Genomic DNA, 26,499 nt, shown 5'->3' with positions numbered 1-26,499 from the left:
CTACTTCTCTGTGTCCTTAGACTTCCTGTACAGAACCGTAGAATATAAAGTGTCAGGGAACCCTTGGGAACACTGAGCTGTCCTGTGAAGTGATTGTTGGATTTGTGGCTCAGAACACAGACATGGATACAGTCCCTAAAGGTGGCCCCAAGACACCTGTTCCCCGATGCCCAGTCCCTCACTTTCCTGCCCCCTCCCTGGCTTATATTGCAGATTTCTATTTACTCCTCTTGCCAGTTACCTGTCTTCTCTCATTTTTCTTCTTCCTCAATTTTCTCTTCTATTTTTTCATATTTCTCACCTTTTATGCTCCTTCCTCTTACCCTTCTAGCTCTCAATTGGTCAGACCTTGACAATTATTCTGGGAAAGGCATGAAAGCTGGATTCTCTAGCCTGCGCTGAACAGACCAAATGACCAAATGCCATATTGTTCTCTTTATACCTCTTATTAAAAAAAAAAAAAATAAGAGGTAGGGAAAAGAGAGGCAGGTCCAGATTATCCAATCATTATTAACATTAAAGTAAATAGTTCAATCATTGTGAGTCATTGTGAAAGCCACCAATATATTGGTCATTAGTCTCAGACACTCTGTCAGCCATAAAAGGTAGACTGAGCTGCCATCAGTTTGCAGAGGCTGGAACCATGTAATTGGGCTCCAAACAGCACCTCTATTCTCCAGGAGCTTAGTTGAATAACCAAAGAACCCTCTCCTCCTTACCCTCATTGAATTCACGGCTCAGCTCGTGGTTGGGGCACCGTTTCACCACCTCAGTGACATGCTCAGCTTTCTTGTAGACGGGCATGGCACGGATGACAGCACCCTGAGGAGGTGGGGTCATCACCTTGATCTGGATGGGGCATGTCTTGGCAATTTGGCAGTAGAGTTTCTTCAGTTCAGTGGAATACTGCTTAGAGATGGGCGGATGATGGAAGGAAGAATATAGAGAAGATATTGTTACACCCCAAATCAAAGCAAGGAAATTATGTCTATCTTTTAGAGCCTTTACAGTTGTACATTTACCGTTGGCTACTATGTACACGACAGTGAGCAATCTTAGTAGAATGAACTATATTCATTAATGAACCCAATAATTTTTTCTACTTTAAGTAAAATCCAATGTTTACAAAAGGTTTCACATTTCTCAAAACACATTTATAGAATTATTTCCTCTCTTTAGGATAAAGAAATTGGGCCTCAGAGGGGTTTAAATGATTACTACCATGAGCAGCTTTATAGAGCACCAGAAACTAAATGGAAAAATAATGTTCACATGGATTGAGTGATATTAAACAGATTATAATAAATCCTGCCCTTACAACACTTTAGAAAAGACTCACAGGAATTAGGGTTTATGGGAAAAATTTTTAACATGAAATGTCTGGCAGAGAGTGAGGAGATTTTACCCAAAGCTAACTAGCTAGAAAACAACAAAGCAAAAGTGCCCCCAACCCGCCACACTTCTAACAACATAGCCTCAGAGAATGCAAAATCTGGAAGTGGCCACACCATTCTATGTTTTCATGAAAAAAATGACTGGCTTAATGTAACACAGAAAATCACAGCAGCAAAAGGATCAAGATGGAGACTTCTTCACCCATAAGTGAGTGAAGCCTTTCCTGCCCACACTTCCTTCTTCAGGGAGAGGAATTTCAATGGCTGGTTGTTTAATTGTGTGCTTGGTTATAGAACTGGCAAAATAGGATGGAGAAAGTATGAGACCTAGAACCAATCAGAAACAAAAGGAGAGGGGGGAGTCCTATCCTGTGTTGCTTTCTCTTTCCACCTTTGAACCGGCACAGAAAGTCTCCATTCCAATCCTTTGATTGTATTAAACCTTAGCACCCCTGTTCTCAGGGTCAGTCCCCCATCACCGCAATCCTACTCACTCTGATGCTGGAGTGAAACCACCCAAGCACTAAAACTGCCAGCCAAGAGTGGAGCACCTAGTAACACTTACCCAAACAAGGGTAAACACACACACAGGTTGTAATTATAAGTTGGCAGCAACATCCTTCTAGGGGAAAGACATGGAGGAGCAGGAGCCAAAGAGGCAAAGAGTCATTATTGATATGTTCTAACCCAACACTGACTAAAGGCAAAAAGCACATTTAAAAGTGCTTTATCTCTTGCTTTTTGAAATATAATATGCATTTAAATAATTTTTCTTTCTATCCCAAGTATTTCAGCATATGAAATTTTCAGTTAAAAACTTCCTAATATTAAAAGTGTATTGCATAATCAGTTCTCCCTGCCCGCAGGTCAAGGATTAAATGCAATGAAAGTGTTTTAGATAGCTTGAAGAAATAGGACGCATGCCAAAAAAAATCAACCACAAAAATAAAATTCTGCTCGGGAAGCACTGATTGAAATCTAGGTGGATATTTCTGCTCTAGTGTTTTTATCCAATGACTTTAAAAACAAAGACATTTTCTTAGGGAAAGTTAAGAACTCACTTTTATTGAGAACTCCAAGAAAATAAGTTGTATTTTTATTTGTAATCTAACCATGAGTTTCATAAGGTGCACCATAGGAAAGACGTTTAAAAAGGAAGTCTGTCAGCAACCACCTGAAGGCAAAGAAGGCATCCGTCCAAGTATGTCGATTGAAAAAAAGAGTGATAAGTGTTTAGAGGAGGACAGTTAAGAGAAACATTCCATTTCAATAATTGATATACTATAAATCAAACTTGACAGACTAAAATACAGATTACTAAGAATAAATTTAGGCCTCATCAGATGTTAATTCTTACTTGTCCTCAGGGATGGGAGAAGGGAATCTAATTTTTGAACTTAAATAATAATAAATAAGAATAGCTTCTCCATTTTCTGAATTCTCTTGTGAGAAATTTAATCTTCACGTAACCCTTCGAGGAAGGTATTATAGACATATGATCTCTTATCTGAAAATCCTGGGGCCAGAGGTTTCGGGATCCAGAACTGTTTAGACTTTAGGAAGGGAGTGAAGGTTGTACAGCATGTATTGTACACGGCAATGCCCCATAACCGAACCTGAACATTTCTGCCAAATTCATGAATATGCGTACCATCTGGGAAAAAACTATAAAGCCTCAAACTCAGGCTGCATTTCCCTACCAGATGAGATTGGCAGAAACTTATGAAACTAAAACAAAACCAACGCTGGTTTTCAGAGCTCTTTGAATTTCAGAACTGCAGATAACAGATAATGCATCAGTATTTTTACACCCACTTTACAGATAAGAAAATGGAGGCATAGAGACTTCTCTGAGGTCACAGAGAAGAGGTGGCTAGCAACCAGCTCATAGGAGTCTGTCTTTGTCTGGTAACAGTCCCTCATCCCTCTGTTCTCTCGACTTAGGGGTGCAAAAGTTTTGTACATTTTTCTAATTCTCAACAACATGGCTATTTTTTAAAAAATCAACTTAAAAGTATACAATCTTCTTTAACATTAAAATGGAACTCAAAATTTGTATACTTAACACCAATAATTCCTCTCTTTATTTCTCAGTATAATAATGTTTTGTTCATTTAAGTGGACGGAGAGGCTGTAAGTGTCAGAAGTGATTTAACCCTGGAAGCCACCTTGAACCCTCATACTGTACCAGCTGTCTGCTAAGACTTCTATTACAGTGCTGGGGAATTCACGAGTAAGGTTCTGCTCTTCTGCATGGTTTGTTTAAGGCCTTTTGTGTTCTGGCCCCATCTCTCCCATTCTTTCCCCTCCCCCCACCGAACCCACACACTTTCCACCCCATGTTCTACACACACAAACCTCTGAATGCCTCACACCATCCACAATTCGAACATGCTATTCCCTATCTGGAGCATTCATGTTTTTCCTCTGTTCTCCACACCAGGCCAGGCCAATTCAGCTATCATTTCTCAGCTAGGACTGATCTAGTACTATAGGCCATATTTTCTAATTTTAGTGATGAGGGTTTTCTATTGACTACATCTAAATAGGTGACCAGGGCCAAGAAACATTTGGATTATTGTTTCTGGTTAAGCTACTACACCTGCCAGTCAGTTACTAGAGGGGCTGAAGTGGTCTGGCATGGCCGGTTCTTTACAAAGCCAAATTTCTGCCACTGTATTAGCTTCACTGCTTGTTAATTGGTTCTATGAAGATGTTTAATATTTTTCCAGTACTAAAATTGGTCTCCCTAGCCTTTAGTATATGCATAATTCCTTAGACTTGCCTGCTTTCTTAGTGCCTACCAAAGAGCCACTATCATCTTCACCAATTTTCCAGGCTCCTGCAAGATCACAAAAAATGAGAACCTGATATATGCCAAGATTTTTAAATACCTTAGTAATTCAACTGAGACTAAAAATTGGAACAGCTCTGGCTTCTTTTAATGCCTCTCTTACTTTCTCACTGGGACTTTCAGTCATCTTTAAAATGCTCCCAACATTGATTGGAGATTCTTTAATTCTAACACCTAATTTCTTCTTTTGGGTATGTATGTTTGTTTTAATCAGTCTTAAGACATCATTTACTATAAAGTAGATCAATCTTTAAGTGTGCAAGTTGATGACTTTAGACAACTGTACACACTTGTGTAACCACTACCACAATCAAGATATAAAAGATTTCCACCTTCTTCCTCACCTCCCTCATCAAAATTATCTTAATGCTGCTTTGCAGTTAATCCTCTCCCCAGCTCTTTCCCAGGCAATCAAATACCTGCTTTCTCTCACTGTGCACTTGCCTCTTTAGAATTTTATAAAAATGGAATAATACAGTATATAATCTTATGTGTCAGGCTTCTTTCACTTAGCATGTTTTTGAGATTCATCTATATTTTTCCACATATTCCATATTATTATTTAGTGGAATCCCATAATTTATCAATTCACTAATTATTTCCAGTTTGTATTTACTAAGAATGAAACTATTATGAACATTCATCTATAAATCTTAGTGAGGACATATATTTTCATTTTTTTGGATTAGGACCTAGAGGCGTGATTGCTGGATAACTGTATGCCTAACTTTATAAGAAACTGCCAAACTATTTTACAAAGAAGCTGTGCCATTTGACATTGTTACCAGCAATGGATGAGGGTTTCCTATCTTTGCCAGCACTTGGTATTGTCAGCTTTAATGCCATTCCAGAAGGTGTGTAGTGATTGTCCTTGTGGTTCAAATTAGCATTTCCCAGATTATTAATGATGTTGAGTGTCTTTTCATATGGTTATTTTATATATATTTATAATTATACTTTTATATAATACAGTGATGCACTTATTTATATTTCCTTTATATGCTCATTTACTACTCTTTTGAAGTGTTTGTTCAAATCTTTCATACTCTATACATTTTAATTGTATTGTTTTTGTTATTTTGAGTTGAATAAGTTCTGCATGTATTCTTAATACAAGCCCTTTATCTGATATGAATTTTTAAGAAATATTTTCTCCCAGTATATAGCTTGCCTTTTTTACCCCATTTTCTGTGCTTCTCCAAAACAGTTAATTTTGAAGATGTGTCAATATTTTGCCTTTAATGCTCAACTTGTTGTGTCCTAAGCAATCTTGGTCTAACCCCATGTTAGAAGTATTTTCTATGTTTCCTTGTAGGAGATTTATGATCTTAGCTCTTGCTTTTAGTCCTATATCTATTTTCAGTCTCTTCTTTGATCTCTTCTTCCCAACCCCCTCCTCCTCTCTCTTTTTCTTTTTAATGAATGTTCAGTTGTTCCAACACCACTGGTTGAAAAGATTAGCTTTATCTTTTCCCCCTGTTGAATTGCCTTGACATCTTTTTTGAAAACTAATAGGCCATGTGTGCTCAAATTATTATCTAGACAATGCTTTCTCTTCTATTGTTCTATGTATGTGTCTACTCATAGATTGGTATCGCACTGTCTGGATTCCTCTACCTTTATTAAAGTCAGTCTTAAAGTCAGGTAATCTAGGTCTTCCAATTTTGTTCACCTTTTTCCAAATTGCCTTGGTGATTCTAGGCCCTTTGAATTTCCATATAACATTTACAAGCAATGTGTTAATTCTGGAGAGAAGTAAGCAAAGGCTATAATGATGGGGGATAGGGTCAGAAATCAGAGAGAATATGGGGGCCAGATCATGCAAGGCCTTACAGGCCAAGGTTAAGGACTTCAACTTTCTTTAATGTGAGATAGAAAGTTACTGGGAGAGGTCTGAGAAAGTGAGATGGTTTAATTTCATTTTAATAAGATTTTAGCTGTTATGTGAAGAACAAAACAGACTTTAAAGTTCTAAGACAGAAGCAGGGAGACCAGTAAGGAAGCTACTGCAAATAACCCAAGTGAAAAATGAGAGAGGCATAGATCAGCTGTGGAGTTGGTGAGAAATAGTTGGTTTCTAGATATATTTTACCAGATTTGCTGATGGATTGGTTGGAGATAAAAGAGAAAGAGAAAAGTAAATGTATTACACTAAAGTAAAGAAGGAAAGTTTCATAGAGGTTGTGATATTTAAGGTAGGCATTAAAAGCCAAGTTATTCACCAGCTAGATGGTGCACCTAAGAATAGGAAAAAGGGAAAGTTAGGAGGCAGAAAGCACAGTTTCCACAAAGAGAGAACATCACGAGTATAAGCAAGGAGATGCGAACTATGGCTGAAATATATACATGGGCTGGGAGAAGGACACAGAGAGGTGGAGCAGAAACAATGAGTCTAAGCTAGGAAGGTAGTTACCAGATTCTGAGGAGTCTTACGTGTTACAAAAAACAGGTGGACTCTACCAACAGATGAAGGAGAGTCAATGAGATTTGTAAAGCAGGGGAAAGACCTAATCAGTCCCATGTAGTAGGTTAAATAAAGCTGGTAGGAGCAAGTAGAAAGAAGTAGGAACAAAGTAGGAAGAAGAGAGACTTATCAGGAACAATTTAGGCAAGAAATGAAGAGGGCCTAATCTAAGGCAGCAGAATAAATGGAAAGGTGGAGAGATGGAAGAGATGTTTTAGACTTAGTTAAAGTCAGTCTACTAGTTTTCATCATAAAAGATATGCAGGGAAGCAGTGAAAGAGACCAAGCACTGTAATTCATTAGGAAAAAAAGATGCTTACATAAATAATATGTTATTTGCTTATCTCTTCTCTAAAAGCAAAGCAGAATGAATGAGAGTTAGTGTTAATACAGGGCTCTCAATATTCAATAGCTAAATGGGACCTGACTTAATCAATGGACTCTTACACAAATAGAAAAAGGAAAGGATAATTAGTTTTACTTTTGGACAAAGAAAATAAAATAACATGAGGTAACACTGGAATTAATAGGCCAATTTTGTTGTGAAAGAGGAAAAGGCTTAGTTCTCAAAGCCAAGAACATTGGAAAAGGACTCTTAGCCAACACCAACAACAGTAAGCAACTTTGCTGGACTAGGGACCAAAGACGAGATTTGATTTCTGCCTCTTCTATTTATCCCTAGTCTCATATGCAGTCACTTTACCTCTTGCAAACATAAAAAAGAAAAAAATATATAATATATAATATACATTTCTTAGAATGGAGGAAAAAATTACGGGTATCAGAAGCCTTAGTCAACTGCAAAGAGCATCGTAGAAGCCACATATTATGCATAATTACTGAAGCCTCATCTTTCTAAGATTTTCCACATAAAGTGTTTAATGTAGCTTAAATAATTTTGGGTGCATTGTGAAAACATTATTTCAACTTTGTCAGGAAGTGGTTGTTGCCAGATAATAATTAGCCTGCTGAAGTTTGAATATTAACCATTAATAATGAATCACACATTTCATATTGATCTGCTAGTAATCACTATGTTCTAAACCATGTTGTTAGATTCATTTGTTTTAAAAACGAATGAATTTGGTTTATCTGCTTCTATATACTTAAAATACACATACATATGTCCGTAAGTACATGTACTATAATTTTGTGTCCTTAAAACGTACTTAAATTATGCTGCTCAAAACTTAATCTTAGTAATCCACTATTTGCACTTCCTGTGTTTTTGCCCATAGATGTATGTCATTTATTTTAATAGTAGGTGACCGGGGAGTGAGATAGAATGAAGACCTTTTGCTTTACCTGTAATATTCTATTTAAAGAAAATATTTAAAGCAACATGGAGACTTTTTAACATTTGGTGGATACACATAAGGTGTCTAAATTTACTTGCATATTTTATATGTTTGAAATATCTCTTAATTAAAACTTTTAATGAATGAATTTAACACAAGCAGCACTAACCTGTAAAATTGTTTCAGACTTATGATTTTAGAAGATAGAGGACATAGAAATTAGATGTTAGAACCCAGAAGGAATTTTATACCATGTATTGTCCAAACCTTCTTCTCCCCTTAATTTTCAGATATAAAGTTTAGGCTTACAGAAGTGCAATTGGTTAATTCAACAGATATTTAGTGGGCACCTGCTTCATGCCAGGCTCTGTCCTGGATCCCAGGAAACTAGCAGTATCTCTTACCCTAAGGGAATCGGTTTAAAGAAATCTGACATTAAATACATTCTTTCTAAAATTGTGATACATGTTCTAAAGAAAAAGTAGAGGAAGACATGCCAAAATGTGGGGCTCCACTTAGTTTGAAGAGTCAGGAGAGCATCCCTGAAAAAAACGATTTCTAAAGGTTACACAACTAAATCTAGGCATTGTGGAGATGAAGTCAGATTTCCTTTCTTCCAGAAAATGAAAACCTTTTCAAGTACACCACATACTCTAGTGACTGAGTTTCTACAGAAAACCAAACTGATATTTTAAACCAAGGACTTGAGTTTATGTTTCTATTGCTGAGTCACTTGTTTCAAGGCATTTTTAGTTCAAGAGAACATCGCTAAGCTTTTCTTAGAAAGTTAGACCAGGAAAAGCTTAGAGATGATTTGGTTCAGCCACTTCAGTTACACAGGAGAAATCCAAGCACCAGAAATAAGACAAGATTTGCTCAAAAACACACAGCAACAAGGACCATCTTGACCCACAGACCAACATTCTTCCCCATGTACCATGTAGTCTTAACGCTCACAGTAGGGGACCAAAGTGGATCTGGTAGATCTGCTACCAGAACGAATTACATAAATACACAATAGGATTAGACACACAAGTATAAAGCCCAGAGATCATCTAAAAAATAAATATGATCACCAATTTCCTACAGGATTATAAGGTTATGTGAGAATCTTGAATATAGGAATAACACAAAATGCCCACCAAATGTTTTAAGGACCAATTTTACTCCTTCAGGTCCTAGGCTTGAGAAATCGGCAGTGGGCTGTACTAATCCTTCTTCCTTTTACATATTTAGGTAAGACAGCACATAAACTCATGTCTCTTTAAATTGGGCAAATCTTCATGTAAAATTGGAAAATTAAATACTGTGATAGATTTTTAAAAAAGCATATGTGAAAGATTCACTTCTAAAGATGGAAGTTAATTGACCTCTCAGATGAAGTCACATATTTCTGACCCTCACTGAGAAATTTCAGGCAACTCATGTGATCTCCTGAAACCCTGAGTTAATAATCCAAAGGGAGAAAACAAGGGAGCTATATTAGTTAGCCTACAATGTTTCTTCTATTTTGAAAATTTTATTAAATGGGGCAAATTTGTTAGAGGCCAGTTACCAGGTACACATTGACAAGGAAAACTCTTTAAAAAGAACGTGGAAGAAAAAGGGTTGATATTCACTCTGATTTTTGATCAGAAATACATAAAAAGTATAGGAATCAATGTGTGTACTCATTCATATGTATGCATATCAACAGTGTATTTATTCCTTGGAAGTAACAGCCTATGAGCAAGAATGAAGAGCCATTTTTTTTTGTTGAGCTTTAAACAAATTTCCTCTTACACAGTGTTAAACATGCACACAAACAGAGCATTTCTACAGTGGCATGGGGCAGAAATACCTCACAACTAACACACGAGCTAAACTCTTGCCATACAATATCCCTGAAAAAATGGAAAAGCAAACTTTGCCTAAGTTTTGTTTTGTTTTGGGAGGGAGGGAGAGGAGGGAAACTAATGTATTGAGAAGTGAGATGCTCAAAGCCAAATACCGTGTTCAAATAAAATAATTCCAGGGGATTTTGGAAAACAAGAGTAAATTCAGCTCCTTTACTAATAATATGTTGCAAAGAGAAGGGGGGGGAGCATTCCCGTAACTACAACCTCACCGTCACCACCTGCCTCAGTACACATACTATATTACATGTTCTTGGCTGCCAGACTGGTAATTCGGTATCACAATGCATAGAGATGCCAGCTAATATCAGCACACACCTGCATAATTTTTCAACAGCTCCCTTTCCTAAAGGTGCAGCAAAGACCCCCCTCTCCACTCCATCAAACAAACAAACAAACAACAGACAACAGTGTGGTGGTTACCAGAGGGAAGGGGGTGAGGGGTGATAGGAGGTGGAGGGGGCCTAATATATGGTGACAGAAGATGGTTTGACTTTGTGTGGTGGACACACAGTGCAATATACAGATCTAGTGTAATAGAAATGTACCCTTGAAACCTATATGACCCTCTTAACCAATGTCACCCCAATAAGTTTTTAAAAACTCAAAACTTCACTCTATTAACCTCTCCCAGAAGAAAGCAACATACCTTCTGTAAATCCCATATCACAAGACTACCATGACCCACAAATGTCCAAGGATATGGATACAACAAAATTCCATAAAATAAAGAAATCAATAATGACGTAACCACTTCACGGCTCAATCCATTGTCAAGGGAAGCAACTATATAGAGCAGTGTCCAAGCCATCCTGATACTACCATGCTAGCTTCCAGGTAAACCCATACCTGGCATGCACAAATGCTAATGGGAAATGTTTTAAATGTTCTGTAATGCGGTGCCATGTGCATTATGACCTATTGGCCATTATCCCACAGAACTCACCTCAGTATATAAAGCCAGAGGCAGCTGTGGCCACCTACACTTGGGGCAAATTACCTACAACTGAGGGTGGGTGGGGTTTAGTGAAAGGTAAGTTAAGGCTTAAATACATCAACAATATTTTTGGCCTTCTGAATGAATTTGGGTTGATTAAAATAAAGTAGACGTAATGAGGTGTACAAATAACTTAGCCCACAACCACCATTAACAGGAAATGCTAGGTGCACTTCTAATTTATGTTTCTTATTTTCAAATAGTTCAAAGAACCCAAGAGGTGTAAGGTAGGGTCTGTGCTACCTCAAACAACCTAAAGTATTTCCCGGGGGAAAAGAAAGCAAGGCCAGACGCTGTCATGAGGCAATTCACCCCGTTCAGCTATCAAGTGCAAACCTGTCTTAATTTAGACAGAGCTGTCCTAAAACATTCAGTGACTTACTTTTTTCTTTTCTAAACTATATTTTGGGGAACTGACAAGTTAAGAAGGCCCTTTTATAAGGGAAAGAGGGTAATGAAGTCAGTAATTGAAAAGTATTGAAAAAAATCATACGAAGCATATGGCACATTCAAAATTAAGTTCTGTCCATTGACTTGCTGGGGGAGTCTAATGGAGGAAGAAATACGATACTTGAAAGTAAAAAATGTAAGGGTCAAATCCCAATTTTTGACCAAGAGGCTTTGGGAAATTAATTGTATATATCCAATCCACTGAAACACAAAAAGAGTCTTAGCTAGAAAGAGATAGACGCAGCTTCAGTGCAATCTGCTTGAAATACATTGAATAATCTTATCATATAGAATCGCCGGGGCTAATTAAATGCTGTATTCCAGACTTGTCCTCTACAAATAAACTCACTGGAGAAACATGATAAATGTTACTTCTGGAAAGAGAGGTTTCTTTTTAAAACATTTAATAATTAAAAAGTCATCAGGTCAAAAGTTTTAGTTAAGCAAATATACTCTAAAGAAGCAGGTTAGCGTGCACGATGGCTATGATGGATGGTGTACCAAAATGCCAAACACTAAGTGAGAGAGTGCATGCATGTCTACGGCTGGAGGACGGAATGGGGGTCTTCTTTTTGAGAAGTCAACTCTAAAAGGTTAGATAGAAAACCAAAATATCATTCAGGAGCTAACTAATAATCCTTCCTGGGACTAGACCAGTCTTATCACCTCATTTCTATCCTGCATCTGTATAACGGGACAGAAAATATTGCCCAAAGAATTGTGGACAGGAAGTCAAGAAGATAAGGTTCTAGTCTTACACCTGCCCACTGACTTCTTTCTTGCATTATCTTAGGCAAATAATTTCCCCTCTTGGGCTCCAGTCTCTTTATTGACATCTAAGGCATTGCACTTCAGATGGTATCTACTTCAAAGGAACGGGAAATCTGCAAAGTGAGCTTGCAAGGAGGTCCTGAGCCACCATATCCCACTGGATCTATCATAATGATCGGCAGGAAAAGATCCCAAAACTGGCTCCAGAGTCGTCTGGCAAGGCGTTCACTTCTCCTCCCCGTCTCCCTTCCTGCCACAGTTGTCTAGGTGCCAGACATGCACGAACTGTGCTCTTGATAGTTTTACAAAAAATCCTTCCTCCAAGCACTTTTCCTGATGGCCCCAGCCAAAGGGCCGCCTGTTGCCACCTGTCAGTTGTGGGGATTAATTACCTGAGCTGAGGCTGGGAGCGGCACATTCTTCCTGGGGCCGCACCCACAGATGTTGACATCAAGCAGGTGGGCTGTCTGCTACCTGCTCACCACGAAGACGGCCGGAGCCCACAGGGCCTGGCAGGTGTGTGTGTAGGGGGCACTGGGACTGCATCACAAAGCAGCAAAGCCTCGGCAGGGCGGAATGTGCCCTGGGACTAATCTGGGAGGCCACGGGCAGCCCTGTGGTCAGCTCTGGGCACCAGCCCAGGAGGCAGCTGCAGCCTGCCCAGTGAGGGGACAGCATGTTATCACCAACCTTGGGACAGAGTGGCGGTGGAGCCCACCAGCTTCATTCTAGCTGCCTGAGGGTATGAATTTGCAAAGCCAAGTTGAAAAAAAAATTGACAGACCTGATTGGTAATGTTGCATTTTATCTCCCTAGGAGAGTAAACTGACCTTTTGTTTATTGTCTTCTGCCACTACCATTGCCAGCCAACCCTACTTGACCAGTAATTCGCAGTTACCTTCACAAAGCAGGCACTGGCAGGCATTTGTCAGAGTCACTGGTATACAGCAGGTGCCCAATCAGTGTTAGCTTCCCTTGGATGTTTCCTGAAGTCACAACAATAAGGAAAAGAAAGCTGGGATGAGATGCCTTTCCTAGTTTCCATGTGCAGAGACTGGGGCGTGAATGTTTAAAGCGACATTCCAATGAACAGTAGAAATAAGAATGCATGTCAGGGAGTTTGTCTTCTTTTCAGCACTGATTAAACACCTACAAACAACTGTCCTGACTACCTGTCATACATGTGCTCCTTGTCCCTCAGTAAAAATAACTTAAACATTCCTCGGCAATACAGGAAGATACAATGATCCGGGGAGCAAAAATTCTCCTAGCAGGAACCCTGGTGGGCAGAGAACTCTTCTCCCTCTCAGCACTAGACATAGCTCGCCTAATTCCTCAACATACAAATGAGACAGGAGACTCAGAGGAAAGGTCACACCAGAAGTCAGCACTAAGACAGAAAGAATGAGAACCTGTGACTCCAGCTCCCATCCCCATGATCTTTTCAGTATAAAACATTCCTATAGCCTTTTCTCCAAGGTGTTCTCCTGGGGCGGGGTTGGTGGGCACATTGGGGAGCTTCCTAGGCACGCATTCTCTAGACGGGAGACAATCTGGGCCACTCATCTGCTTCCCTTTAACCACAGAGGTAGAGGATCTGACTGAGCAGGTCACCCTCCAGGTTTTCAGCCATCATTTGCCCTTATGGAGAAAGAAAGAGTCTCCCATCCACCTCACTGTTCCCGATACCCTGCAAAGCCCTGGGCTCTTCCACCTGTTCTTTCTCTCCCCTTGGGGCCCAGACCTGATGCTTTCCCCTTCACCCCCACTGTTTCCATGGCCCCTACCTTGGCATATCAAGAAGGCAGCCTTGAGACACAAAGGCAGCGGTCCTGCCCACCAGGAATATGTCCTTTCCTCTGGTCCAGGAAAGTGACTCACACTATGGCTCTCAAATGAAGAAGAGTCCCTCCTGGTGGCCATCCTTCCATCCCCCACCCCAATGCTAGAGCTGAAGTTACTGTGTATACTTCTATACACATTCTGTGATTTCTTTTAAAATGAACCACAGTGTGCAGTTTCCAAACCTCTTTCCAGAGAACTGAAACATTTAGAAACCATTCTTTGCTGGGGGCACGTATGCCCCTATTACTATGTAATATGCCAGGCACCCTTTGCAAGACAATAGCACATTTGTTTGACTTTCTTCCGATCCATTGCTTATTTAGGAGTTTCATTTAGACATTGGCCCTAAAAGTGAGCCCTCTTTTCCAATCAAGGTGATTTGTTTAAACCTGTGGAATACACTTTCTATGGGAAGGCTAGGTAGGAACAGGTGGGAAAATATGTCTAAACAGTAGGAAGGGTAATAGCATCTACTGATTTCCATAAATGACACCATTACCCACTCATCTGGGCAGTCCTTAACAATTTATAGAGCGTTCTCATGCACATTATTAATTTAACTTTCAGCTAACACTGAGAAAAGCATCTGCATCCCCTCCTGTCAATGAAGGATCAGATACTCAAGTAGGTAAACCAGTTTGTTCACAAAATAAGGGGAGAAGATGAGGCCAAGCCCCTAATCTCGGCTTTGACTTCAAATCCAGGGCAGTGACTGTACATATATGCACATCGTATGTTACATTGTAGGATGCATCCCCGTGCATTCATGGAGTTCTTGCTTGCTCACGTCACAGTATTGCATGCTAGGACGCAAAAAGGTGGTGACCAAGTCAGTACTCTCCAGAAACTTACCACTTAGGAAAGATCAATATATATACATATTTATGATGTAAAGCAGAATATATAATTAAGACACACACACACACACACACACAAATGAAACATAAATACCAAAGTGCTTTCCGCCTTCAAAGTCCCAGAAGGTATGGAGCGGCCTTGAAAAAATTTTTATCACCTTGCCAGACGTAGGCTTGTAAAATTGCAGCGAATGCCCTTCAAACCCTTATTGCGTGTGCTTACCATTACTCATTTATCTATTTCTCTCTCTCTCTCTCACACACGCACTCAAACTCTGATTTAGAAAATCAAGAGTTTAACACTTCTTTTCTTTTGAGAAGAAAAGCAACTCGATTCATTCCTGAAGTAATTGTATAGCTTCCAATTTCAGGTTCCAAACCGTAGAATAGACACCTACAGTTTTCTTTTCTTTTTCTTTTAAAATTATTTTATTGCTGTTCAAGTACAGTTGTCTGCATTTATTCCCCACCACTCCCCCCCCCCGACACCTACAGTTTTGAAGATTACTGAATGAAAAGGAAATATCTGCACATTTTTATGAGTCATGCCTAATGTATGATCCGCCATGCCTAATGTATGATCTAACGGTCTCCGTACTGGGGGCTGCATGATGCAGCTTGAGAAAATAGGATCCATGTTGGAAGCATATGCATTTTTAAAAAGCTACCACTTACTGAACATGATTTAGTCTAGATGCTTTGCTTAGTTCTTTATGCCATATAACCACTGCAGTAACCTGGGAGTAGATTATTATTACTCTCATTTGCCAGCTAAGTGAACTGAGACTCAGAAAGTTTAAATAAGCTGCCCAGTCTTCCCCAACTGTTCAGTGGCAGGACCAGGTTCAATTCCAGGTCCCCCTGCTGGTAGTGCCCTTGCTTCAACCTGCCTGGCAAAAGCTCAGGGCAACAGGGCAGAGAACAGCCAGACCCACTGCAAAACTTGAGCCATGTGGTGAAGCCTGCCTGAACCTCAGGTCCTTCATCTCCAAGACAGAAATACCACCACTAACCTCCAGAAGCTTGTTGTGGGGGTTCAACGGTAGGGAAAGCATGTGACGTTTGTTTACAGAGTCCAGCGCCTGAGCAGGAGCTGGACGAACAGCAGCTCTCATCGCTGCATCACCGTGGTGAGTCTCCGTAGCATTTCCAATGGGGGGCGTTATTGACAGACCAGAAAACAGCAAAATTAATTTAGTGGCACAAAGTATTTTCAATGTGAACTTCTAAAGATTAATCTTTGACTCAAGTACTAGCTAATATTGTATGGGAAGCTATGCTTCTGGGTGAATCAGGAAACAGAGTAATGGAAGTAAAGACAGAAAGAAAACAAATTGGAAGGGTCAGTTTTACCACTATAACTCCAATCAATATCACTGGGTTCTTCATTCTGTTTCTGACATTCCTCATAATGCATCACGTTTTATTATGTTGTTTTCTGTTGCGGGAAGCATTACAAGTTCCACTTCGTGCTTCTACCCACAATATTTAAACTGTAATCCTCCTGGACCGGCCTTGTGTCAGGAACTAAGTCAGACTAGCAAAGGGGGTTAAATCTCTTCAGCAATAATTGTTGAGAAGCATTGTTACTCTGATATTTTATATCCTTCATTGTTTCACCTCAGAGAAATGGATGCCCAGGTGTAGACATAATAGGGTTTAAAAATGAGGGAAGTGAGTGGCAAATGGATTTCAGAACATAAACAGAGGCCATGCATGCTGATCTCCTCGGACTTACTGTGTTTTTATGACACTCAGCAAACCAGGTGCTTTTAAGTGCACTGTAATGAATTTGTGAAAAGTTTGAGGGACATAAACTTTTTTTTTTTTAAGTTTCCTTCAACTACAGCTGTCCCTAAGGTTCCAAGCGAACAACGACGAGATGAATTTCTTTCAAGGCTACACCATCTTACAGGCAAACTGCTGAGTTTCTTTATTACGGATTAGTACAGTAAGTCAACATGCTGAAATGCTGAGACGTCAGGAGCATTGTGAATACACTGCCAAAAAGGAAAGGTGTAACTTCATAAATTAGATCAGAATTGCCTTTTAATACCTTTACACCAAGTCTTAAACTTTTGCTCACCTCCCACTTTGAAAATAAAGCTGTAGGAAGTAGTGATTCTGAGATGCCTCGTTCCAGGACTGCTAGTTTGGGACGGTGAGGGTCACTACTAGTATCTGCGTTTGTTGGGAAGTGGGGGAGGGAGTAGGAGCAGGCAGGTGGGGAGAAATTTAAGCAAACCCTTTCCTCTACTTATAACACTTCTCAAAGGCTTATCATAATGTTACTTCCTATTTCCTTACAGTTTATTTAAGATGGAAACCTGCTTCATCTTGCTCATTTTTTCTTCACTGTTTATAAACTTAATATTCTAATTAGCCCCAATGCAGAAAAGAATGCAACCTGACTGTCTTAGACTGTGAAGTTACTGAGTACATCTATTAAAATGTTGTAGCAATAACAAGAAAAATATTAAAACAAACCTGTATAGAGCAGCTGCCCTTGCCAACAAATCTGAAACATGACCAGGAGAGACAAGAAAGGAAGGAAAGAGATATGGTACTTACAAAGAAAACCGAAGGCAGGAAGGAAGGGAGGGGGAGAAGGCTAAGAGTAAAGAGAGAGGGGAAAGAAGAGGAAGAAAAAGAGACACAGAGGCTGTGGGAGACGAGAGCGGTGGTTCAGCTTGTATTTAAACTCATGTGCAATTTTTTTTTGTCACCTCACTAATGCTGAACTCAGTTTGGTGAAAGGGATGTAAAATTCATTTCTACTTAAAGAGCTGCTCTTTGAGCTGGGAACTGGATGGCCAGATAAAATCCAACACACTTAGTTAAAATTCAATTTCAAGAACAATGACGCATTTTTAGCATAAATATATCTGAAATATTGCATGGGGTTCACTTACGTTAAAAATGTTTTGTTGACTATCTGAAATTCATATTTGACTTGATATCTTGGATTTCCCCCCCCCTAAATCTGGCAACCTTAGTTGGGAAAGATATGTATACATTTTATTAAAATGTTTAAATTTATTGAATGCTACCGATGCATTCAATATCTCCACCCATCTTCAACAGTTAGTAACATTTTGCCAATAGTGTTTCAGGACATAGGGAATTTTGACAGGAATGAGGGGAGAGAGAGGGCTATTTTGGAGAGAGGGCAGAGTAGAAGAGCAAGCACGGGAGTGGAAGAGGCGAAATAAAAAGCGTCTCTGATGACGGTGGAGCGCCACCCGTGGCAGTGGGGCAGAGTGCGTGTCTGCACTCGAGGCCCGCTGTGAGGGACAGAGAGGCAGAGAGTTCACTCCCTTGTGCATCAAAGTGGTGTGTAATCTCAAGAAAAGTTACATAAGTCTTTATTTGAGAAGTGAGGGTGATACCTGCCAAATGAACAGGTTTGTTGTAAGGATTAAATGTGATAACATATATGTGTGTTTTGAAAAATATAAAGCATTTTACAAACAGAAAGGGATTATTATTATTATTATTATAGTGGGAGATGGGGCCAAAAAGGAACACTTTGATCAGAATATGACATCTGTAGAGGTCAGTATGCAGTCACCAACAAGGGTCCATCAGTGATCCTTCGTCTGAGCTGTGCGTTAGAAAGATCCCTCTGTCTGACACTGAAGATGAAGAGCTGGGATGAGCCGGGATGGAGCCAATCGCACCAGCTGAACTAGAGGTATGTGGGCTTGCTAGGAAACAGGAATACTTAGGAGAGGTACAAGAGATATTGTCAAAACTGAATCAGCAACATGCCGCTGACTCCAAGTTTCTGGGGAGAGTGAATGAGAAACAGTAGTATAATTTGGCTAATTGATGTCATTATATCTACAGGTCACAGGGCAGAACTGTCATGGTTTGTCCAACCCTAGACAAGGTATACTTTCTAATTGCTTCCTAGTCCCAATCTTAGAAGATATCTCGGAAACAATCCATTTTCCTTAGGGGAAATTATCCTGAATAAATGCCGATGAGTCTTGTAAACCTCCAACACTCTGGGCATATTCAATTTCATAACATGTCAACGGAAATAGGAACATGTACTCTTAAAAGGAGGATTCTTGACATTCTAATTTGCACATCTACATTTGATTTATCTCAGAGAAACCAAGTAAAAAATATTTCTTCTTCCAAAATTGCCATTTTCCTGAATGTGGAGTGGCACTGAATCAAGAATGAAATCTCTTGAAAACAGCACATACTCATAGAAATAACCCACTATCCACTTGGCCAAAGGAATGTTCATTCTGAGTACTTGCTTCAAAGATAGACCTGCTGATGGAAACGTCTGACTAGCAAGCCAAATCTTTCCTAACCCACTTCTGTGGAACATCTTACATTGACTTAGACCCAGATTTGCTCTGGTTTCAGGCAGACGGCTGCTAACAGAACAGGGACTAAGCAAGAGATAAGAATGTATGGCAATGCTTTCATTATGCTTATTATACCCAAGACACCAAAAGTCTGGTACACATACACCATCGCCAATACTTCCACTCACTTTATCTTACTGGCTGCCTGATTCGTTTCCAATTAGGACTTAGACCAAAAAAAAAAAAAAATGCTCAAAGTATTCCCCGAAGACTAAGGGGAGAGAGCTAGTAAAGCTCTCCTGTTTTAAGGCCGTTATACCTACAATTTGTTCTCCTTCCTCTTAGTTTGTTAGCCTTAGGTATTAAAATTTACCAAATTTAATTACCTATCTGTATTTTTTCAGACTCTACAAGTCACCCTATGTGTAACTTCATAAGCTATACAAATCTGAAAATAGAAAGCTCAAAAGCATTTAATGCTCAAACCCTATAACTCTACATGTGTTAGATTCAAATCTGGGCCCAAGAATGGACTCCACCAAGGTCACAGGGAATCAGGGACATACTGAGTTAAGAATTCAGGTTTTCTGCCTTACAGGATTTCTTCATGGGACCAGACCGCGCATCTCTATTAAAGTCAAGACTAAACTATTTAGAAACGTGTGATCCAGTTCTCAGCTCTCCAAGTTGAAATGTGTACCCTTTAACAGTTTAGCAAAAGAAAAAAGAATGAAAAAAAAATTTATTAAATCAACACCCATTTATTATATTTAAACAAAGTATCAACAGACACATGATTTTCCCTCCCAAAATGACTACAGTCTCAGCTGAGATGTAGGTGCAGAGACTTAGGAATTGTGTTTTCTGACAGAAAACAGGGGCAGGGGGAAGCAGTGTACTTGCTCTGTTTGGTGCACCAAACTCTCATCAAACCAGTTGGATTATGGTCTTAATCACCATCATAGATGAAAGCAACCCACAAATTCGGGAACCCACAGCCAAAGCACAAGGAGAATCCATCCTGCGGGAAGGAACAGCAGCAGTGTAATTAGGAGAAAACACGCTCACAAAGTGCCAGAATAAATGGAGTTGTACTTTTGCTGGTTTTCAGTAGAAAGTCCTAATGGAAAATTTCTGATTTACAGTTTATTAGGAGGAGGAGGAGCAATTCCATAATTTGAATGGCATGAAGCCCACTTCCCTCCACCCCCACCTGACTAGCAAGTGAGTAAGCATAAGAGTCTATGTTGCCCAAATAGATTATTAAACTCCCCCCAAGTCTCTCCTTTCCAAAACTTAAAAAAAAAAAAAAAAGAATCTGTCAGACTATCAAAGCATTGTCAGTGCCAGTAAAACACATCATTAAGGTGAGTAATTTTCCTGTTTACTTCAAACACTTTTTTTCCCAAACTCAAACCTGGACAGGTCTGATCAGGTAAGGCTTTGGAACGAGTAAAAGCGTCCCCAATTTCCACATAAACGCTGCAGGCCATGGGGCAGAGACAAGTCTCAACGGAGTACTCCACAGTAGTCAAGCTTCCCGGCGCCTCTGGTCTTGTCTCCCTCATACCTTACAAGTATCGTCATGTCTCTGACCCTGCAAATTCTGTTTTGCATGCGCACACACATCCCGCTTGTTTTCTTCCTTTTACCTGTAATTAATTTATATGTATGTTCTGAACAACTCTTCACAACAGTTCTTTCTTTCCTGCGCATCTTTCAAAAGAAAATATTTTCCACTCTGAATTCACAGGTTCTTGATGTGAAAACAAATGGCCAAGTGCAAAAGAATAATCTTTTCTAATTGTTAAAATACTCTAGCTGTGAAATCAGTGGAGCAGAGATCTAACTTTTCCCTTTTTGGGTGGGAAACAGGTACTATTGTCTTAATAAAACAAATGTTTCAAGATCTACTCTTCATGCAAATATATTTACTAAGTAATTTGTGTTTTCCTTCTTATAAAAAGGGAAAGTAGAGAAAATTGCTTTTTTTTTTTTTTTGAGATCAGATTGATCTTTCGGTGTGGCCTCTGTCTAAGGAGACAGGAAATTGGAGTTGGTGTTGAGTCCTAAATCTATTTTGTCCATGTGGAGAGATCAGTAGAGGTCTATGACTTGAATCCCCAGTCTACAAAATAGGGCATTAAAAAAACAAAAACAGAAGGTCCCTAGATCAGAGGTGTACTGCGTATTGTACGGTTTGCAAAGCACTCTGCATTCTTTGGGTGAGAGGTGTTGGGCTTGCTATTAAGACACTGCACTTACATAATCCTAAATATGCTCACAAATTGGGAGGGCAGTTTTCAAGCCAAAGGCACAGTCTGTTTTTACACTAGAGATAAATGTATTCACGTATTGGTCTGAAGCACGCACTTGCTCCCACTCATTTGCCCTGTCTTCTTGATGCCATCACTATCACCACTATGGCCCCCTTGCCCACCCCCACATACTTACTTCATTTTAGGTAGAACAGAGAAACGTGAAGAAAATTAAGTAATGAGTGACGCAGAGCTTACGCTGAGCGAAGTTCATTTACGGTATGTCCCCACCTCGGGGGCAAAGTAAAGGAAGCAGAATGAGGGAAAGCCTGAGAGAAACTGATACCATTTACTGTATACCAATAGGAAATAAGGAAAGATCCAGCTCGTCTCCTTCGCCCTTGATCTGCTTATCACATGGGAAGCACTTAAATTTGAACAGGCAAAATCATAGCTATAATAGAAACAGGTAAAAATAATGAAGGTCAAGACACTAGTAAGATGGGCCCTCCTTTCAAGGGTCATTCATTCCTTAAGTTAGAGTGCAGCTCTGCTATGTATTTGCCAGGTGACTTAGGCCTAGAGAGGTAAATACCTCTGCACCTGTAAAATGTGAGTGTTAGTCACCTCCCTTGCAGAATCGCTGTGTGAATCAGTTACCGTAACATGAAGTGACTTATGTGGTTCTTAGACTGATGCTCAATAAATGACAATTCCAGTTTCGTCTCCATTATCTAAATTTTGGAGCTGGTCTTCATTTGCCAACTTCTGACACCATAACACCATACACAGAACAATAGGCATAATTGATTCTATTGACAGAGGAAGAAATGTAAAGTCAGACATTATGTTTTATTAGAAAATGAAGGAAGGAGCAAAGAGCTTTTAGTTACTCATCCTTCCCATGTCATCAGTCTAATTTGTGGCTTTGGGAGCTAAGGTGTCTCTTGCTCCAGCTATTTCATGTAAGCTTTATCAGAGCTACTAGCCTTCTCAAGAAAGTTGACTCTGAGGAATGTCCTTGGATTTGGGACGTTGCCTCTAACAGCTGTCTGTCTGGCAGTCCTTGGGGCTGACTTTGAGAATAGTCAAGCCCTGTGCAGAGGAGCCTCAGCTAACTTCCATGTTTTCCATTAGTCAGTCACTTAGTAAAATCCAATGAGAAGAAGAAATCTGAATGGGCACATTGTCTGAAGATTCCCATCTCCTAATGAGAGTGTGGCAGCTTTCATGGAACACCAAGTTCCAGGACAAAAATCAAAATGTAAGCCCTATATGTTATAAATCACAACCTACTATTTATCAACCAAATGCCACTTCTTTAATTATAGTACTCCTGTAATAAAGGAATAAGATTAGAAAGGGGGAGGAGCTCAAATAGTGCAGATTAGGAACAGACTTGCAAAGCTACTGTAAAATGAACAACTGATCGGAAAACCAGAGTCCTAACTCTGCCACCTAGTAAGTAGCCTAGAGATCCAGGTTCCTCACCTCACCTGTGAGCTTCAGCACCCTTCCTTAAAAGGAAGATGAGGATAACAACACTGAGCTTGGAGTGTTGTGAAACTCAATAGTGTGGAAATGAAACTAATCTGTACATTATAAATGTATAAATAAAAATTACTCAAAAATAATTTAAGCAATACCTACAAGAAATCTGTGAAACGTTCTCCCTACTTATGCTATCCTCTTCAATAGATTTATATTGAGCTCAATTCACTGGGTGAAAAATTAATAGTAAAGATAACTAATCAATTCAAGTGGAAATATTTCATAGGCACAGAAAGAACTCAGAAGCCAAGGAACCTGAATCAGCAGATTTAAATAACAATCTTCCACATCAATATCACAAGGTTTTTGTTGTTGTCACTGACACAAGCCTGTTCTCACCTAACTAGACTCTGAAGCCCCTATCAGTTTTCATTTCAGGGGAAGTTCGCAGCTTTGGCACTGGCCAGGGAAACCAGGCTGACAACAGAGACAGGCTGCTCATCTGAGTTAACACTTGTGGCCCACCTCATTCAGAAAATGCTGGTACAGGAGCTTTTGGGTTTTTCCATTTCCCGCGTACTGTAACGGGACAATTTTACACAATGTTTTAAACTTTACAGGATTCCACAGGATTTTTTGTTTCAATTTCTCCAGACCTTGAAGTGATATCCATTCAATGTTTACACATTCATTCCTTTATTCCAACAATTTTTACTGAATGTCTATACATTCTTTTACTCCTTCAAAGCCCAGAAAAAAATGCATCTTCATTTTTTCTTGTGATACATATTAATTTGTCTTGTATTATAATTACAGGTCTCCTTTGTTTCCCCTGCCAAAAGACTATGAACTCCTGGATGGAGACCTCCTACTTTATCCATTTTTGACTCCAGCAGAAGCATACATACTAAAGCAAGGACAACAAAATTTAGTGTGTAAAGCTATGGAAAGGAAAATGATACATATAAAACCAATAAAAGGAAAAATATATTTAAGATTAATAAATATATCACTGAGGTCTGTGATACAAACTCATTACTATAAAAAAGAATGAGCTAATGTTGTCAACTCCTGTTACTAAACCAGAAGTTTTCACTCCAATAAAATTAACACTGATATCCAATTTCCAGACAGTTTCAGGATTTTTTTTTTTTTTAGTTTGCTCAAATGAACTTTGTCCCTAACCTTTGCTATGAAAATGGGAGTTGTAGTAAATCACACTGAAAGGTAGATTTTGTTTTTCAAACCCACAAGTTATCAATCCTTTGCATCAAGAACTGTGGCAGACTGTAAAAAGGTAGCTCATAAGTCCCATTTATTAAGGTCTAGCTTTATTCACCATTTAGATTTCCTTTGTCAGATCTAAAATCTGAGCTCCAGGTAGACTGGGCTGTCTTTGTGTCAAGGAGAGCTTCATACTCTTACCAAAGCCCCTCCTTCACCGTGCTCTAATCCCCGTGATCAGCCAGCCACTTGCCTTTCATTCCAGAGTCTCAGAAAATGCAGGTTGACTGTACAGCGAATATTTAATCAGTATTAATAACTCCCAAATTGTATGCAGAGAGAATATTGTATACCAGATGAGATGTGCCTGTGAAATAAATACAAATTTATCCCAGAAAAAATGATTTATCTTAGTTGAAAAAAAGTTAAGGTTACATTTTGGGTTGCTAACTAAATGATTAAAAGGACAAATATTTGAATAAAATTCTCAGAGCGGTATAGATATCATTGACACTAAAATATAGTTAGAAGTAAATGAACTAATTTTTAAGGAAGTTGTTTCAAACACTGCCTAGTTATATCTTTAAAAATAATGCCTGCACTCTTCCCTAGCTCTTTCATTCCCACCCTTAATATCTGGGTCAGATATTAGGTGGAGGGGCAGGGGAAGCAGATTCTCTATAAACCGAAAGTCATATTCTAACTTGTTTGCAGGGATCTAACCTTCAGAATGGATGTTCAAAGTTCTTAACCATATTAAATGTAGTATTAATTAGAGCAATCTTTGTAGTACACATCTCAGAAACAGCACATTCCAGGCACTACAGCAAGCAGAAATATTTGATAGGACTCCTGACTCCTCTTTTCATATGAGTTTCTAGTCAGGGGTTTGCAAAGTCTTTTCTCTTAGTCCAGCTCCCAATGCTAGATTTAGAAACATGGTATCAGTCAAACATTTCGACTCTTTCTTTGGGTACCAATGAAAATGAAAGAAGTTTGTTACCAGTAAATACCCTTTGTTACATATCCATCATAGCTAATGTTCAAAAAGGAATAAAAAGTTTCATAATTGAATTCACTAAACATTCACTGAGGACCAACCACAGGTCAAAGCACAAATGCATTTTTCTAGTTAACTGACTTTATAAAAACAACAGTGCTATTTTTATTAGCATTTTTTTTTATTCCCAAAGCAAAAGATCCTTCCATTTTCTTTGAGCTACTGTTAGATATATTCTTTTTTACTCAGTAAAAGGCCAAAAGTGTTCATCCTTATATATAGGATCAGAAATAGGAAGAAACTTTAAGAATTTAGTCCAATACATTTCTTAGATAAGAAAACTGAAGCTCAAAACTGCAGACAAACTGGCTTCCTGGCCAGAGCACTCCTTTCTTCAGTCAATAAAACTTCCTCCCAGAAATTTCCAGTGTAAGGCAGAGCCAGATAGAAGAAAACCTGTTCCTTTATCTGGCCAACTATAGACCTGTGGGTCCTCTGAAAGCAGGACAATGAATAGCCAAGGCTAATCCTAGAAGAAGAAGGTAAAGCACAGAACCCCAAACTCCCCAAACACTTGAGGGATACAGCATTTGACTTGTTGGTTACCACAGTGCTGGTAAGGTACAGCTCTAAACAACTGTGTAGGAAACGATACTATGTTAGGATGATACAAAACAACCCTGATTACAGGAAGTGGGTTTCTAGCTCTGAAATGCATACTGCAAATCAACTCCCAACCTCACACTCTCAACGCCATTTCCCCTCTCCCTCACCTCTTACCTAAATTATTGCAACAGCCTCCCAATCAGCCTCCCTGCCTTTACTCTTCTTCCCACCTGCACATTGCTGCCAGTTATCTTCCCCGCAGTAGAATATTAGGTCATTCTCCCCACGCAGAACCCTTCCATGTCTCCTCAATGCCTGCAAGATTAGAGCCAAGCCCCTCAGGATGATTCAGAGCCCTTCCCAACCTGGCTCTGTGGACTTCTCTCCAGCCTCATTTCTGCTTCTCTCCCATTCTTCTAAATGCCACATGGCCCAGGCGGAGCAGACTGTTTACCACTCCTACACCTGTACAACATGCTCGGTCTCAGACCTTCACTCATGCACCCCCGGGAATGCTCTTTTTCTTCCTCCCCATTGCACAGCCCTGATCATCTTTGGAGAGCCATCTTGAAATATCAAATCCTCTGTGAAGCTAAGGTAAATCAGTCTGTTTTCTGTGCTACAACACACTTTGTTCAGACAAGGGATCGTTTTTGTTTTTTGACAAATATTTGTGAGGCCCATTCTATGTGCCAGCACTAAGACACGAAGATGAAAACACAAAGTCGGTGCCTCAGAGTCCGCAGGGTAAAGTGAGCAGGCGTGCT

General features: G+C 39.5%; 1 protein-coding gene across 10 annotated transcripts in view; it reads right to left on the bottom strand.

Moving 5' to 3' along the window:
• The window catches only part of TP63 (tumor protein p63), a 230,171-nt gene that overhangs the window by 31,166 nt on the left and 172,506 nt on the right, over nucleotides 1-26,499 (bottom strand). For all 10 annotated transcript variants that reach the window (XM_045199286.2, XM_045199289.2, XM_053918212.2 and 7 more), the window contains one exon: nucleotides 720-906. In XM_045199286.2, coding sequence (XP_045055221.1) covers nucleotides 720-906 — 187 coding nt within the window. The remainder of the gene's footprint in view (nucleotides 1-719; nucleotides 907-26,499) is intronic.

The sequence above is a fragment of the Desmodus rotundus genome, chromosome 2 (assembly GCF_022682495.2).
Source record: "Desmodus rotundus isolate HL8 chromosome 2, HLdesRot8A.1, whole genome shotgun sequence".
Taxonomy (NCBI): Eukaryota; Metazoa; Chordata; class Mammalia; order Chiroptera; family Phyllostomidae; genus Desmodus; species Desmodus rotundus.
This window is presented reverse-complemented; position numbering and strand designations above follow the sequence as displayed.